We start from the raw sequence: 16,737 nt of genomic DNA on the forward strand, positions 1-16,737 counted from the left end.
AAAAGACGTTAAAAGATGGGAGTTGCTGCTACGCTGTTTGGCGTTCAACAATTCAAGGGATAAAGTCTCGTGGATCTGGTGCTGCACAGCGGCTGCCGGGCCCATGATCAATTGGGCAAAACAAATTTTTGGAGTATTTCATTTCTGGTGTCTATTTGGAAGAATGAAATATGGATTTTACGATTTTTAAAGATAACTTTGTATCTTCTTGTCTGATTTTGATGAAATAAATATAGGTAAATGGACAATCCTTGCTTCTTTTACACTTACTGTCAAAATCTTTTGGTTTATACGATATGCATAAGATCGAAAGATACGAGTGGAAAATGATGTAATTAATTTCTGATCATTTTATTGAACAATTTCACACAATATAATTTGACTTTTTAAAATATACCTCTACATACATGTCCGCATATTCTGCAAAATACACCATGTGTTAAATAACAACGACGTTCAAAAGTTCGTTTAGTCTATACACCGGGCATAAAAACAGGTGACGAATGAAATTAACCTTAGAATGGAAACGATTGTTATTTTCATTCAAGGTTTTAATTTCCTTCTTATAGAGGTGCTGTGGCTCAGTGGATAAGTCTCCGGACTATGAACCACAAGGTCCGGGGTTCAAATCCCATCACAGCAGTAGCGTCCTTTGGCAAGGCGTTTTTCTACATTTGCCACTCTCGACCCAGGTGTAGTAAATGGGTACCCGGACGGTAGGAAGGAATTCCTTGAATGCTTGATGCGCCCGATCAGGGTAGCCGTGCTAAAGCCGGGGAAATAGTATGCAGCGCTTAGAAACATGTGTATTAAGCGTTATATAAAAAATTGCATATTATTATTATTATTATTATAGTCCATCACAATCATGGCAATAGCGTCGTTGACTTGTAGAAGTGTGTCCAGGGGCCCGTAACACAAAAGTTAGCAATGAACTTCGAACATGTGTATTACACTTGATTGCATTGACTACAATTTATAATCAATCGTGAAATTCTACCTTACAATTATGCGCCAACCCTTGTGTTACGGGACCCAGAATTAAAAATTGTGATTTTAAAGAAAGAAAACGTTTTCCAAAAGGATGGTAAGAAATTTGTCATCGCCTGACACCTATGACGCTTCAAATGTCAACGCTTTGCATCATTGTCGCTGTCGCATCGTTGGTGATTGGACAATGTTGGACAGTTAATTCCATTCCCTCCAAATATCAAAATTACAGGACATGAATAAGCTTTTTAAAAATGTAACTTTGTATTAAAGGACAAGTCCACCCCAAGAAAAACTTGATTTGAATAAAAAGAGAAAAATTCAACAAGCATAATACCGAAAATTTCATCAAAATGGGATGTAAAATAAGAAAGTTATGACATTTTAAAGTTTCGCTTCATTTCACAAAACAGTTATATGCACATCTCGGTCGGTATGCAAATGAGGGAACTGATGACATCACTCACTCACTATTTCTTTTGTATTTTATTATATGAAATATGAAATATTTTTATTTGCTCGTCATTGTCATGTGAAATGAAGTTTCATTCCTCCATGAACACGTGGAATTCCATTATTTTAACATTTTGTGCTTCAAGCAAGGAGGTCCTAATTATCAAATTCTTAAAAATTGAAATATTGTATAATTCAAACAATAAAACACTAAGAAATAGTGAGTGAGTTACATCATCGACTCTCTCATTTAGATGTAACTGGCTCGTTCATATAACTATTTGTTAAAAATAAGCGAAACTTTGAAATGTCATAATTTTCTTATTTTATATCCGATTTTGATGAAATTTTCAGCATTGTGCTTGTCTGATTTTTCTCTATTGATTCAAATCAGGGTGACCAGATTTCACAAAGTGAAATACGGGACAATCGAAAAAGCATGCTGTACGAGAGGATCGACCGATCCAGGTCTTAATAAAAAAAGATCAACAAAGAATGCTACACATAGTAATAGACTCGTAAGAAAATATAAAGAATAAGAAGGGAGAACGAACGAAAGAATAAAGGAAAGAAAGAAAAAAGGAAAGAAAGCAGATGAATTGAGAAAAAAGAAAGTAAAAATGAATAGGAAAATGAAGGAAAAAATAAAAGAAAGTTAGAATAAAAGAAAGATGAAAGAAAGAATAAAAAGGGAGAAAAATGTTTCCGTCATTCTTTGAAATGAATAAAAAAGAAAGGAAGGGGAAATGAAGAAATGTGTAAAAAAAATTAAGGGGATAAAGGAATAAAGAAAGTAAGAAAAGGGAGGAAGAAAAAAGAATGAAAGAAAGAAAAAAGGGAGGAAGGAAAGAAGGAAGGAAAAGAAATAAAGAATAAGGGAAAGGGGGAAAAGGACAAAATAAAGAATGAAAGAAAGGATAAAAGAGGAGGAAAGAATGAAGGGAGGAGAAAATGAAGAAAATGATAATAATGTAAGGAGAGAAAGAACGAAAAGATAAAGGAGAGGAAGAGACAAGGAAGCAAAGAAAAGTTCAAGGAGAGAAAGAATGAAGGAAATAAAAATATTAAGAGAAGGAAAGTAAGAGAAAGAAGGAAAATGAACAGAGTGAGAGAATGGAAAGAAAGACAAGAAATAGAGATAGATGGAACAAAAAAGGGCAAGCAAGAAGGATAGAAGGATGAAGCCAAAGAAGGATACAGAAAAAATGAAAGAATTAAAGAAAGAGGAAAAAATTAAACTTCAAGCAAAAACAAATCATCCAGCAAATATCTTAATGACACTTGGTGTTTTCTTTTAATACTTTTTAAATTTTTAAAAGAAACAACTTGTTTGAGAAATGAATAAAATTTCAAAGTGACACGTTTTCAAACTTAAAAATTCAAAGCAATAATTATGCACTGTTCCACGTGCGCTTATCTGTGTTGGGGATCTTCGGTGTGAACAATTTTCAGCGTAGATTTCAAGATTTCACTAAATTTAGTTAATGTAACTATACCAGATCTAGATCCTCGATGATATGCTTACAATTAAGCCTTGTTTTACAGACTTTCTCATGTCAAAATCAATGTTTACTGGAAATTATCTTTAAATACATAAATTCACAAATTCTTCAAAGAATTGCAGACCATATTCTTATGCAGAGAGTAACACAATTTGATAAGATCACTTACTACATCCATATTCCAAGCAACAAACTATTTTTCAATATTCAGTAAACAAATAATAAACATATGAAGAGATTAAGCTCCCTTATTGAAAACCAATAACGATATTAGGTCACCATAAACTCATATTTGCTGATAAATCAAAAAGAGATAGAAATATACCACAAAACATCCTACGTAATAAAACTGCTTGATATGGCCATAATTTGTGCTACCGTCTACCCAGTTTGTATACAAGCCTAATTTCATTATTTTGTTTCAAGTTAACGATACAATATCAATGCATATAGATCTGGGGGGGGGGGGGGTGATTCACAAAGATAAAAGTATGACTTAGGTCGCACTGAAATGTCGACGCGTACATGATATTCAACGCGCAATATTATTGATCAATACGCAGTAGTGCGCGTCCTCTTGGCATGATCTGACCAATGCTGTCATGCCTTTTATACTGCGCGCAACTAGACATTTATGTGCGACTCTCAGTCAAACTTAAATCTTTGTGAAACACCCCCAACAATTGTCTACACGAAATTTTTCTTGGTTCTTAGATATATTTTTTTTCTTCGTGGACACGAACAGAACGAGAAAAACTAGCATCCTGCTAATCGTAGTTATCATGATATTTGCATAAGAATTAACCAAAAAAAAACATAAAAGAAGAAATAAAGTTACACACCAACCCCTACATTAATCATTTCCTCCAACAAGTCCTTTACATGACAATATTTTTTTTCTTTTCTCCTAGTAAATCTGAAATATAATCTTTCAAGTAACTATTGACACCATTAGATGCTTCTGCTTATTATTAGCGCAGTAATTTCATTTATGAGTAATTCGTTTGTAATCAAATATCATTTATGGGGCTGGGGACATCTAAATGATAGTAATTAAAAGTACTAGAGTACTAAGAGCATGGACTAGCAACGAAAGCCCATAGTAATAGATTCCTGCACAATCTATATTTTGCTTTTTTTATCAGCTTCGAAACTTATGACAGAACTGCAGCCCCGACTCTGAGTCGACTCACCAGTTTTGGACAAAGTCTTTCTAGATGTTCTTAAAGGTATTGTTAAACTTTGTGAGCAGCTGATTTAAAAAATTATCAAACCAAGATGAAACATGTGTACAAGTTATGTATTAGGACTAAAACCCTGAAAACAACCACAAACTACAAGGAAAACCCATATTTCGTAAATAGGCGTGTTATAGACACCTAAATATTATACATAATTGTATGGAATGAAATTAAGATGGTGTTTCCGGTCACTTTATATTTCAATTTTTGAAGCACCAAATAATTATTTTCGAACGCAATTTTTTCTTGGCTTCATTTTTGTAACATATCACAGACACAGGTGACAAGTGTGACCTTCTAGCTCAGATTTTTCAAAAGTCAAACCAATGTTAACCAATCACTTTAAATTAGTTCTGCGTCGTGAATTCGAAAATGTTCTGTTATACAAGGGTTCAGACATCCATTAGTGAACTTTTGTTTTCAGATATCAATGGAGGACATATTTCTGCGGGAATGTATACTGCCCGCTACGTACACACATTTAAGAGTAGATTTATTTTCCAATCAATCTGGAAAAAAGGCAATGCTAGTGCTACAATCTCAAAACCTTAACCACACAGAGTATGCGCGTGGGTTGTAATTTTGGAAGGGGTAGGTTTTACGTAAGTATCTTCCGTCTACCATCCAGAAGGAACATAAAACTACTGATCGCTTTGTAAGGCCTATATGAAGACGGTTATCATGGTTATGAAAAGGGCAGTGGCTACTTGTAACACGTTACACGAGGTTTTGATGCCATTCCCGGACGGTGGGTTCCCATCCGAACAGGGTGTAGTGCCACCCCCAGTAGGCCCAGATTGAGGATTGATAGACGAGGCAACCGGAGTAGAAACGTCAGAAGGTACAGGGGTATCCGTAGTAGACGCGTCTGAAATAAAACAAAGAGATTATTTCAATGTCAATTATCAAATTAAGTTTAAATATACATGCCAGTTGAGGTAACACTCAAGGAATGAATTCGATTCCACCTCATTACAAGTTCTGCAATAACTTAATGTTGCTTAATGCAACCACGAAGTTCAAAGCAGAATTCATAACTGGTAATTGAGGATGCTATCACTTTAAATTAATTCTGCGTCTTTATTAATTCTACCTCTTCAGTGGTTTAAAAATTATCTGTACAATATAATTCAATATGTTTCTTTTAACAACATTTTGTCCAACCCATTAGAGATTTCATGCGGCGTGCCCCAGGGGTCAATCCTCGGGCCCCTCCTTTTTCTGATATATATCAATGACCTGCCGTTTTGTTCTGATAAATTGAAATTCATTTTATTTGCAGATGACACCAATATTTTATTCAGTTCAAATGACATTACTTCTTTATATGACACATTAAACATTGAATTATTGAGAGTTTCGAACTGGTTTAAATTTAATAAATTGGTAATTAATGCTGATAAGTCTAACTTCATATACTTTTGTTCCCAATATCGACGTTCATCAGCAGATATCCACAATTCATTTAAATTGGAAATGTCAGGTAACTATATCAAACGTGTTACCTCAACCAAATTTCTGGGTATTATTATTGACCAAAATTTATCTTGGAAAACTCATATAGCTCAAACTCACAAAACAATATCTAGAAATGTTGGTGTCATCAGCAAACTTTGCCATGTCTTGCCCCAATCCGTATTGCTAATGTTATACAATACTCTTATTTTACCGTATCTCAGTTACTGTAATATTGTTTGGGCAAATACTCATCCAACCAAACTCAAATGTTTATACCTCCTGCAAAAGAGGGTTGTCAGAATAATTACATATTATCAAGCCCATTCTAGCCCATTATTTAAACAACTCAATATATTAGATGTATACCAGTTAAATGACTATATGTGTGCAATTCTCATATTTAAGCATGTAAACACTGAACTTCCTAAGTACATATCGGATATGTTTGTAAAGAACAGTTTAATTCATTCTTACAAGACTAGAAACAGGAATCAATACCACAGATGGAATCTGAATACAGAATTTGCTTTTTATTCATGTAGGCACCATGCTCCTACAATCTGGAATTCACTCCCTACATGTATAACCTCAATTTCATTTTAAAACAGATTTAAACACAATCTAAAGCTATATTTGATCAAACGTGACTCTCGTTGAATTCTAAAGGATTTTTTGGTCTCCTTTTTACTTTCACCCCCCCCCCCCCCCTCTGCTTTCCATTTTCTCCTTCCCTTATCATGTATGTTTGTTCTGGGTTTGTTTTGGTACAAGACGCGATTCATTTTTATTTACTGAGTATTCACTGAATTTGTTCTCCGCTGTTATTAATTGATCAAATCTTGTGTTATTAAGGGAACTGTCTTGACAAGACCTCTTTGGTCTTTTACAGCTATACCTAATTTCAATACTTTTTTTCTATTCAATATGTGTGTATATACCATTGAATTACTTTATTTTATCTTGAATTGCATTTTTTATTATGTGTTGTTAAATGATTTTTATATTGGAATTGAATAAAGTTGAATTGAATTGAATCTTATATCGAGGCCTTTACCAGTTTGAATAAAACAGTTCTGAAATTAGTGAATTGCAATGCACAAATATAAGAAATGACAGACATTAGGGATTTTTTGCAATAGCTACACATACGCTTTTTAGAACGTAGATCACCTGCTGTCTGATAAATAAAAAATGAAGCCTTTGTCGAGGGTCGGCGAATCGAAACAGTAGTTTACTTTCGATATATTTTTTTTATTTTTCGTAAAGTCTGAAAAGCAGTCGTAACTGCTATTCTGATTAAGCGATCCTCGACAAAGCATTAAAGGGGAATCAAGCCTTTGTCATAACATTTTGTTTTTGAATGGAAAAAATACGGAAGGCAGAATGGCGAAAAAAAGAAATTAGAAAGTTGTGGCTGTTTTAAAATTGAGATCCCTAAGACTTCGTAGACTTCAAATTCGCAACTGTGTGAGTGGATTGTGACAAGAGACATAGAAAACTCTCCCATAGGCAATGTACTTAATTATCAGGATTTGTGTTTTTCTCTCAAGCACCAATTCCCATGGGGCTGTAATCTAAACCATAATACCTATAAACCAGGTGGTAAATAAGTATTATGTCCCCATGAAAGAAACACATAATTTGGAGTAAAGCTGTTGAAAAAATACATGTTAAAACAATTTAAACGAACTCTCTAATTCTTTTTCTTGTGCGCCACGGAATATTTCTAGATAGATGGCGCTCTATAAACGCTTATTATTATTATTAGCATGGTCACAATCACCACCCCAGGTAAGGATTGACTGGAAGAATAGGTCAGCATCTGCGCTCACTCTTTTTTCAGATATTATGTTGATATTTTGTTATTAAATCTTAAAAAATGGGCCAAAATGAATACAAGAAAAAACCGTTCCAAACGGTTAAAATTGGTCTTGTCATTTCAACAACTCGCATATTTCAGCCGATCGTTGCCAATAAGCATAAGTAAAGTGAGACGTAGTAATCATGTTTTCTAATGATAAAAAAAATACTGACCATTATTCATGACTGTCACCGTGAAGTTACACACATCTGTATTTCCTCTCGTATCCAAGGCTTGGTATGACATGCTGTAGATCCCCTCGCTGAAATTACCTCCATTGATCCCTTGTCCTAGAAATTCCAAGGTAGCACAATTGGACCAAGCGTTCAAAGAAGGTTCAGTCCAGGAAACTTGCCGTGTGCCGTTTACCGAGGTTCTGCTGATGGGTACAGAGATGTCCATAGGACAATCCACGATGGTAACAGGTTCTGTATAATTATCTGTTAAGAAATGTTTATTACATGACTTCAGTCTGAATTGATACATTATCTTTTGACGCTATATTTACTAATCTAAATCACGAGACGAGACGGATTTGTTTTTTCTTCAGAAACTGAGTATTTTGATTGGCCGAGGATGGTTTGAGTGGTTCTATAGCGTGGATCAGTCTTGTCATCCCCTTCTATTGGTAAATTGGCAATTCGTCTACTGCCAACTCGTTCACTCACCAAATGGTCTACACTCATTATTGTCTAATGCCATTCCGTCCATCACCATTTTGGCTAGGAACCATTTGGTCAAATAACTGTGTGGTCCAATCATCACTTCGTCTAATCACCATTTCGTCTACATGTATGACCATTTCGTCTGTGACCATTTCGTCTTATAACCAGTTGGTCTAATATCCATGTCATTTTCATTCATTGTACACAATCAAGACTTAGTCGAATTAGACAAAATGGTATATGGACTAAATGGCTATTGGACCAACTGGTTATCAGAGGATATAGTGATTGGACGAAATGGCAATTAGACCATGTAAATAATGAAAGAACTGATGGTAGACGAGTTGACAATTGGACGAATCGACATTAGACGAAATGGAATAAACCCCTCTATTTTCTTATGTTCAATCAGAATCTCTTATTTAGATTTCGTTCATGGTTTTACATTATAAATTAGTTGAAATTACTCAATAAAATTGTAAAATTTTTAAAGTATTTATGAGTTTGGCAGTCTTGAGCAAAAATTACTTATTTTCTTTGCATCTATTTTACTCAAGAAAATTAAGTAACAATAACTTAATTCAAATGGGTAAAACAATTACTAAAATATTTTAGTAATTGTTTTACTCATTTGAATTAATATTGCTCTTTCTTTGATTCAACAGAAAAATAAAAAAGTTAGCACACCCTTATCCAAAACAATTTCAAACACAAATAGATATAACAGTTGTGTGTATGTAATTTACTTGTTCTAATAGATATTCATGCATTATTTAAAAAAAGCGTTAATTGAAATATATAAGCACATTCAACATAATTTTATAAGTAATAATCATCTTTGCCTAATTGAGTTAGATTTACTCAATCAGAGCAAGCTAAAATGTATATTGAACCCCACTAAATCAATTAAATCAATTAAAAGACAAGATAAAACTTCTTAAAAAACGAAAAATAATTACAAATTGTAAATTCTACTTAAATGCAGTGTTGACTACTGATTCAGATTTGTTTTTACAGTGTATACGTGGCCTGTCGACACAGATCTGGTTTGAGCCGCTAATAAAATATGTTTTAACTATAAAAATGTGTTATAATAATATCTGACAAAGTAGTTAGTGTATTTCTTTTTTGAAAATGCCAAAAGAAATTCACACAAATGGCATAATTTTTTAAGTATTTATGAGTTTGGCAGTCTTGAGCAAAAATTACTTATTTTCTTTGCATCTCTTTTACTCAAGAAAATTAAGTGACAATAACTTAATTCAAATGGGTAAAACAATTATTAAAATATTTTAGTAATTGTTTTACTCATTTGAATTAAAATTGCTCTTTCTTTGATTCAACAGAAAAATAAAAAAGTTAGCACACCCTTATCCAAAACAATTTCAAACACAAATAGATATAACAGTTGTGTGTATGTAATTTACTTGTTCTAATAGATATTCATGCATTATTTAAAAAAAAGCGTTAATTGAAATATATAAGTACATTCAACATAATTTTATAAGTAATAATCATCTTTGCCTAATTGAGTTAGATTTACTCAATCAGAGCAAGCTAAAATGTATATTGAACCCCACTAAATCAAGTAAATCAATTAAAAGACAAGATAAAACTTCTTAAAAAACGAAAAATAATTACAAATTGTAAATTCTACTTAAATGCAGTGTTGACTACTGATTCAGATTTGTTTTTACAGTGTATACGTGGCCTGTCGACACAGATCTGGTTTGAGCCGCTAATAAAATATGTTTTAACTATAAAAATGTGTTATAATAATATCTGACAAAGTAGTTAGTGTATTTCTTTTTGAAAATGCCAAAAGAAATTCACACAAATGGCTTAATTTTTTAAAGTATTTATGAGTTTGGCAGTCTTGAGCAAAAATTACTTATTTTCTTTGCATCTATTTTACTCAAGAAAATTAAGTAACAATTACTTAATTCAAATGGGTAAAACAATTATTAAAATATTTTAGTAATTGTTTTACTCATTTGAATTAAAATTGCTCTTTCTTTGATTCAACAGAAAAATAAAAAAGTTAGCACACCCTTATCCAAAACAATTTCAAACACAAATAGATATAACAGTTGTGTGTATGTAATTTACTTGTTCTAATAGATATTCATGCATTATTTTAAAAAAAGCGTTAATTGAAATATATAAGTACATTCAACATAATTTTATAAGTAATAATCATCTTTGCCTAATTGAGTTAGATTTACTCAATCAGAGCAAGCTAAAATGTATATTGAACCCCACTAAATCAAGTAAATCAATTAAAAGACAAGATAAAACTTCTTAAAAAACGAAAAATAATTACAAATTGTAAATTCTACTTAAATGCAGTGTTGACTACTGATTCAGATTTGTTTTTACAGTGTATACGTGGCCTGTCGACACAGATCTGGTTTGAGCCGCTAATAAAATATGTTTTAACTATAAAAATGTGTTATAATAATATCTGACAAAGTAGTTAGTGTATTTCTTTTTGAAAATGCCAAAAGAAATTCACACAAATGGCTTAATTTTTTAAAGTATTTATGAGTTTGGCAGTCTTGAGCAAAAATTACTTATTTTCTTTGCATCTATTTTACTCAAGAAAATTAAGTAACAATTACTTAATTCAAATGGGTAAAACAATTACTAAAATATTTTAGTAATTGTTTTACTCATTTGAATTAATATTGCTCTTTCTTTGATTCAACAGAAAAATAAAAAAGTTAGCACACCCTTATCCAAAACAATTTCAAACACAAATAGATATAACAGTTGTGTGTATGTAATTTACTTGTTCTAATAGATATTCATGCATTATTTTTAAAAAAGCGTTAATTGAAATATATAAGTACATTCAACATAATTTTATAAGTAATAATCATCTTTGCCTAATTGAGTTAGATTTACTCAATCAGAGCAAGCTAAAATGTATATTGAACCCCACTAAATCAAGTAAATCAATTAAAAGACAAGATAAAACTTCTTAAAAAACGAAAAATAATTACAAATTGTAAATTCTACTTAAATGCAGTGTTGACTACTGATTCAGATTTGTTTTTACAGTGTATACGTGGCCTGTCGACACAGATCTGGTTTGAGCCGCTAATAAAATATGTTTTAACTATAAAAATGGGTTATAATAATATCTGACAAAGTAGTTAGTGTATTTCTTTTTGAAAATGCCAAAAGAAATTCACACAAATGGCTTAATTTTTTTAAGTATTTATGAGTTTGGCAGTCTTGAGCAAAAATTACTTATTTTCTTTGCATCTCTTTTACTCAAGAAAATTAAGTAACAATAACTTAATTCAAATGGGTAAAACAATTACTAAAATATTTTAGTAATTGTTTTACTCATTTGAATTAATATTGCTCTTTCTTTGATTCAACAGAAAAATAAAAAAGTTAGCACACCCTTATCCAAAACAATTTCAAACACAAATAGATATAACAGTTGTGTGTATGTAATTTACTTGTTCTAATAGATATTCATGCATTATTTTTAAAAAAGCGTTAATTGAAATATATAAGTACATTCAACATAATTTTATAAGTAATAATCATCTTTGCCTAATTGAATTAGATTTACTCAATCAGAGCAAGCTAAAATGTATATTGAACCCCACTAAATCAAGTAAATCAATTAAAAGACAAGATAAAACTTCTTAAAAAGCGAAAAATAACTACAAATTGTAAATTCTACTTAAATGCAGTGTTGACTACTGATTCAGATTTGTTTTTACAGTGTATACGTGGCCTGTCGACACAGATCTGGTTTGAGCCGCTAATAAAATATGTTTTAACTATAAAAATGTGTTATAATAATATCTGACAAAATAGTTAGTGTATTTCTTTTTGAAAATGCCAAAAGAAATTCACACAAATGGCTTAATTTTTTAAAGTATTTATGAGTTTGGCAGTCTTGAGCAAAAATTACTTATTTTCTTTGCATCTATTTTACTCAAGAAAATTAAGTAACAATAACTTAATTCAAATGGGTAAAACAATTACTAAAATATTTTAGTAATTGTTTTACTCATTTGAATTAATATTGCTCTTTCTTTGATTCAACAGAAAAATAAAAAAAGTAAGCACACCCTTATACAAAACAATTTCAAACACAAATAGATATAACAGTTGTGTGTATGTAATTTACTTGTTCTAATAGATATTCATGCTTTATTTAAAAAAAAGTGTTAATTGAAATATATAAGTACATTCAACATAATTTTATAAGTAATAATCATCTTTGCCTAATTGAGTTAGATTTACTCAATCAGAGCAAGCTAAAATGTATATTGAACCCCGCTAAATCAAGTAAATCAATTAAAAGACAAGATAAAACTTCTTAAAAAACGAAAAATAATAACAAATTGTAAATTCTACTTAAATGCAGTGTTGACTACTGATTCAGATTTGTTTTTACAGTGTATACGTGGCCTGTCGACACAGATCTGGTTTGAGCCGCTAATAAAATATGTTTTAACTATAAAAATGTGTTATAATAATATCTGACAAAGTAGTTAGTGTATTTCTTTTTGAAAATGCCAAAAGAAATTCACACAAACTTACATGTCAGGAACGGGTATGACCAAATCCTACTTTGTAGCAAAACCATGTTCTAATATGGGATATTGTTGCCAATACTTACGTCCATCTTTATGTGTAATATACATTCAGAAATTCACCCTAGAAGTCACCAAATTATTTAAACGGCTATGAAAATACCAGAGTCGGACATACACGCGCAGAGACAAACAACAATCATTTTGTGTGTCTTGATTAATACTCAAAAACTAGTATCATGTACTTGGAGTATCTTTATATTCATACAATTGACTAAATATAAAAAAGCAACGAAACATGAATCTTACCATTGATGATCCGAATAGATGATGGGATAATCGTTCGGTTCATGGAGATGTTGGCAACAGAATAAGAAATTTGGATGGAATCATAAATTTCGAAGGAGGAGGACATTGCGTCGTATTCCGTCAGCCAACTGGAACCGGCTGTAGCTCGTATAAAAAAGAGTTTGCTTCCATATTTCGCCATGTCCAGTCTCGAAATATATCGCTCAGGCAATGTTCCGAGGGTCATGGTTTCACTGTTTAGTGTATCTGTGTAGCCTAACACTTGTGAATCCTTGTAGTAATACAGACGGCCTAGTTAAAGCAATGGGGAGGATACATACAGAGTTGTATAATATATTACAAAATAGGCATTATTTCAAGCATTGCAATTGGCCAATACGCGTCACATGACATCCAACTTTTTTGGTGCGTTGCACGGCAGTGCAAAAAGGTGTGCAACGAAAATTGACATTGCACGCTCAAACAGAACAGTGTGGTAGAAGTCCAACAAGAGTGTACTTTAAAGATTTTTTTTTCAGACTTTGTTTCTGTGTTGCTATTTTATAAAACAGATAATGCACTTGCTCGGTCGTGTGTAAAAGAAGATGCAGAGAAAGCTCATTTTTTTTCAGATGGTGCACACTGGGCACTCGCCGCCAGCGGCTCGTTCACAGTGCAGCCCCGAGTACGGCACCTATATAAAGAAACCTCACGTGCTCTGCATTTCCACTAACACATTCGGCCGCATGCATTATTTTTACTACGTGGGTTCCTACTCAGAGTCCAAATTGTATTATACATGAATAAAAATTCAAAAGATATCTATTTTGTCACGACCCAGACGTAGACTGTTTTATTTTTTTATTAATTTATTTATTTATTTATTACTTTTTATTATCATTTCTTTTTTATTGTCGGTGGAAGGGTAGGAAGAAGGCCTGTCGGGGGGGGGGGAAGGTTCGAGTAGTACCCATCTCGACAAAGTTACTCCATCGTCCCTTCCGTCAATATACATCTGGGAAGGGTTTTGAGTATCTTTTACTGAGATGAGAAACCCACGCAGTGGCGTACCCAGGATTTTCCAAGGGGGGGGGGGCAAATTTGCATGAGTTTATTGTGACTCGTCAAGGGGGGGCAGTCTGCCCCCCCCCCTCTAAGGTACGCTAGTGAACCCACTTCCAATATGGCTATATGTACATACAAATAAAAAAGGTAATATAATTCTATTTGTCGGAGGATCATAGAAAGCAAATGAATAGCTTGTTGGAAATGATCCTCAAAAACACACAATACAAAAACAGGATTATAGAGACAACAGCACCCCCCATCAAAGATCTTGCTAAGGGTCCTGCCTACCTTTTGTAAATTTACTACGACTTTGTAAGGTACTAATAGAACGCAAAGATGAAGAATTGTCGGGTTATCAGTTTATCTCGACATGTTATCTTGCGCACAGGGATGCGACGTTTTCAACTTTACGCAATATTATAGCTCTGCCGTCATGCGTGCTCAGTGAAAGAAAATTCAAGAAAATTCACACGAAAAAGATTCAACAGTTTTCAGAATACAGAATTAATTGTCACTCTTAAAGTCACTAAGATATTTATTTTAATACAATTTTCAGAATTCAGCCTCTTGGCCAGAAATGGCGCTGCATAGTGTGGCTGCCGGGTCCACGGTGAATTGGGCAAAAATAATATTCGTAGTATTTCTAATTTCAGATTTCATTTAGAACCATGAAAATATGCATTTTAATGACGAAAACTTTAACAAACCCAATTTTTGGTTTTAGTTTTCACAGTAACAATGGATTTAAAATTTAAAGGATGGACGGTTATCGTATACATGTTTGCAAATTATCATATAAAAAATCGTCATAATTTCCCCGCTAAATGGCAATTTATAAGCACAAAGATTAAATTTTGATATGTTTATCCAATGTCACATTTCGTCATTTTCTTTCATGTAAAATTGGGAAGCTTTAAGAGGCCTTCGCGTTTTCTTAATACTAATCTGCTGGAAAGGGCCGATGAAACCAACCTAAGCTTGATCATGTGATAAATCGTACATTTAAAGGGGAAAATACCCTAAAAAAAATATTCACAAAGTCAACACTGCTTTTACATTGAATTGCACACTACAAGCGATTGCATTTCATTTGACCAAATGTAATTTATATGACTGCGTAAGAAATTTAGTATTGCAAATGTAATGCGAAACTTTTGTTTTATGTGTGTGTGTTTTTTTTTTCTTTTTAATCTGAAAAATAATTCATGAAAATAGGATTCCTTTGTCAGATGCAACAGCGATAGATACGGGCCTTGAGAATAGAATGGTGTCTTACTGGAAGGAGGTATACTGCCGCGAGTTAGACACGTCTCGAATACCAACGCCTGTGCATGAAAGGGTTCAATGACCTTCGTGGTCCTTGCAGATATGTCCAAGACACCCAACATCTTAGAACCAGGCGATGTGTAGTAAAGAAACCTGAATTGAAAAGATAATAAAATAAAATGTAATTTGCTTCGGAGTTCAATTAACATGGGCAAATGTTTTGGTAAATATTTAACATGTTTAAGAAGTACACATACACACACACTCCTAAACCAAACACACCTTAATACGCTCAGGAATAGGTGGGAAAGATCCAGCTTTCGCTGGTAGATGGGACGGAAAATAATTCTTATCCATGTGCACATCGATCGCTAAGAGGTTGTTTTGGGATAATGTTTTCTGGAACTGGTAGTCCAAACTAAAGACTTTTAAAGTAAATTTGATGGTGTATTCTTTAAGCAAATATGATAAGGTATGCATATCTCATGAGGCCTAAATATATAATGCAAGCGCGAAGCAAGATTCTGTTTTTTTTCTTCTATATACTTAATTACCTTAAAAGGGACTAACTAAGAACTGTTTGTAGTTAAATACAAATAGGATACAAATCCTACTGATAAAATAATGCGAGTTTGAAGCGCGAGAAGAAATTGCCTGACATTCCATGATTTTCGACCGTAAAGGGATGGTCGGGGCTGAAGAAATTTAATCTAAATAAATAGAGTAAGACTCACTGAGTAAAATGCTGATATTCTCATCAAAATCGGACAACAAATGAGGAAGTTATTGAATTTTTAAAATGATTAATATTTTGTGAAAAACGTTATATGCTCATTATCATGAATATTCATTAGGTGGCCTGATGATGTCATATCTCCACTTTCCTTTTTCCTATGTTACTACATGAAATCATAATTGTGGGGGCGTCGTGGTCTAGTGGTTCTGAATCTCACCTTTCAAACAGGGGGTCATGAGTTCGAATCCTAGCCATGGTTTGTTTTTCGTCTGCAAGAAATTTATCCACACTGTGCTGCACTCGACCCAGGTGAGGTAAATGGGTACCGGCAGGAAGTAATTCCTCATAAAGCTGTGCGCACCAGTATCGGTAGACTAGCTTATAGCCGGGGTAATATAGGAGCGCCCTCGGCACCTAGCAAGGTGGTTACATGCGCTATACAAATCATATATTATTTATTTATTATTATAACTGATTCATGTTTTTCATACATGTGTAAATGATATGTCTCCATAAAGATGAAATAGGTTGCGGCAATAAATAAGTAATGCGCTTAATCAGTCGTCAGTCCAATTCTAGTTCTTGGTATAAACAAATTTGAATAAACGTAATTTCATAAAAAGAAATACATAGGAACTAATGGG

The 16,737-nt window shown here is 32.9% G+C and overlaps 1 protein-coding gene across 1 annotated transcript in view; it reads right to left on the reverse strand.

Annotated features, from left to right (window-relative positions):
• Positions 1-4,499: 4,499 nt before the first annotated feature.
• Positions 4,500-16,737, reverse strand: part of LOC121419764 — a 42,223-nt gene continuing 29,985 nt past the window's right edge. Inside the window, exons 4-7 of the mRNA XM_041614220.1 lie at positions 15,368-15,510; positions 13,045-13,335; positions 7,679-7,945; positions 4,500-5,054 (exon numbers count right to left, since the gene is read on the reverse strand). Of these exons, the coding sequence (XP_041470154.1) occupies positions 4,849-5,054; positions 7,679-7,945; positions 13,045-13,335; positions 15,368-15,510 (907 nt within the window). The 3' untranslated portion in view covers positions 4,500-4,848. The remainder of the gene's footprint in view (positions 5,055-7,678; positions 7,946-13,044; positions 13,336-15,367; positions 15,511-16,737) is intronic.

Source organism: Lytechinus variegatus, chromosome 8 (assembly GCF_018143015.1).
Source record: "Lytechinus variegatus isolate NC3 chromosome 8, Lvar_3.0, whole genome shotgun sequence".
NCBI lineage: Eukaryota > Metazoa > Echinodermata > Echinoidea > Temnopleuroida > Toxopneustidae > Lytechinus > Lytechinus variegatus.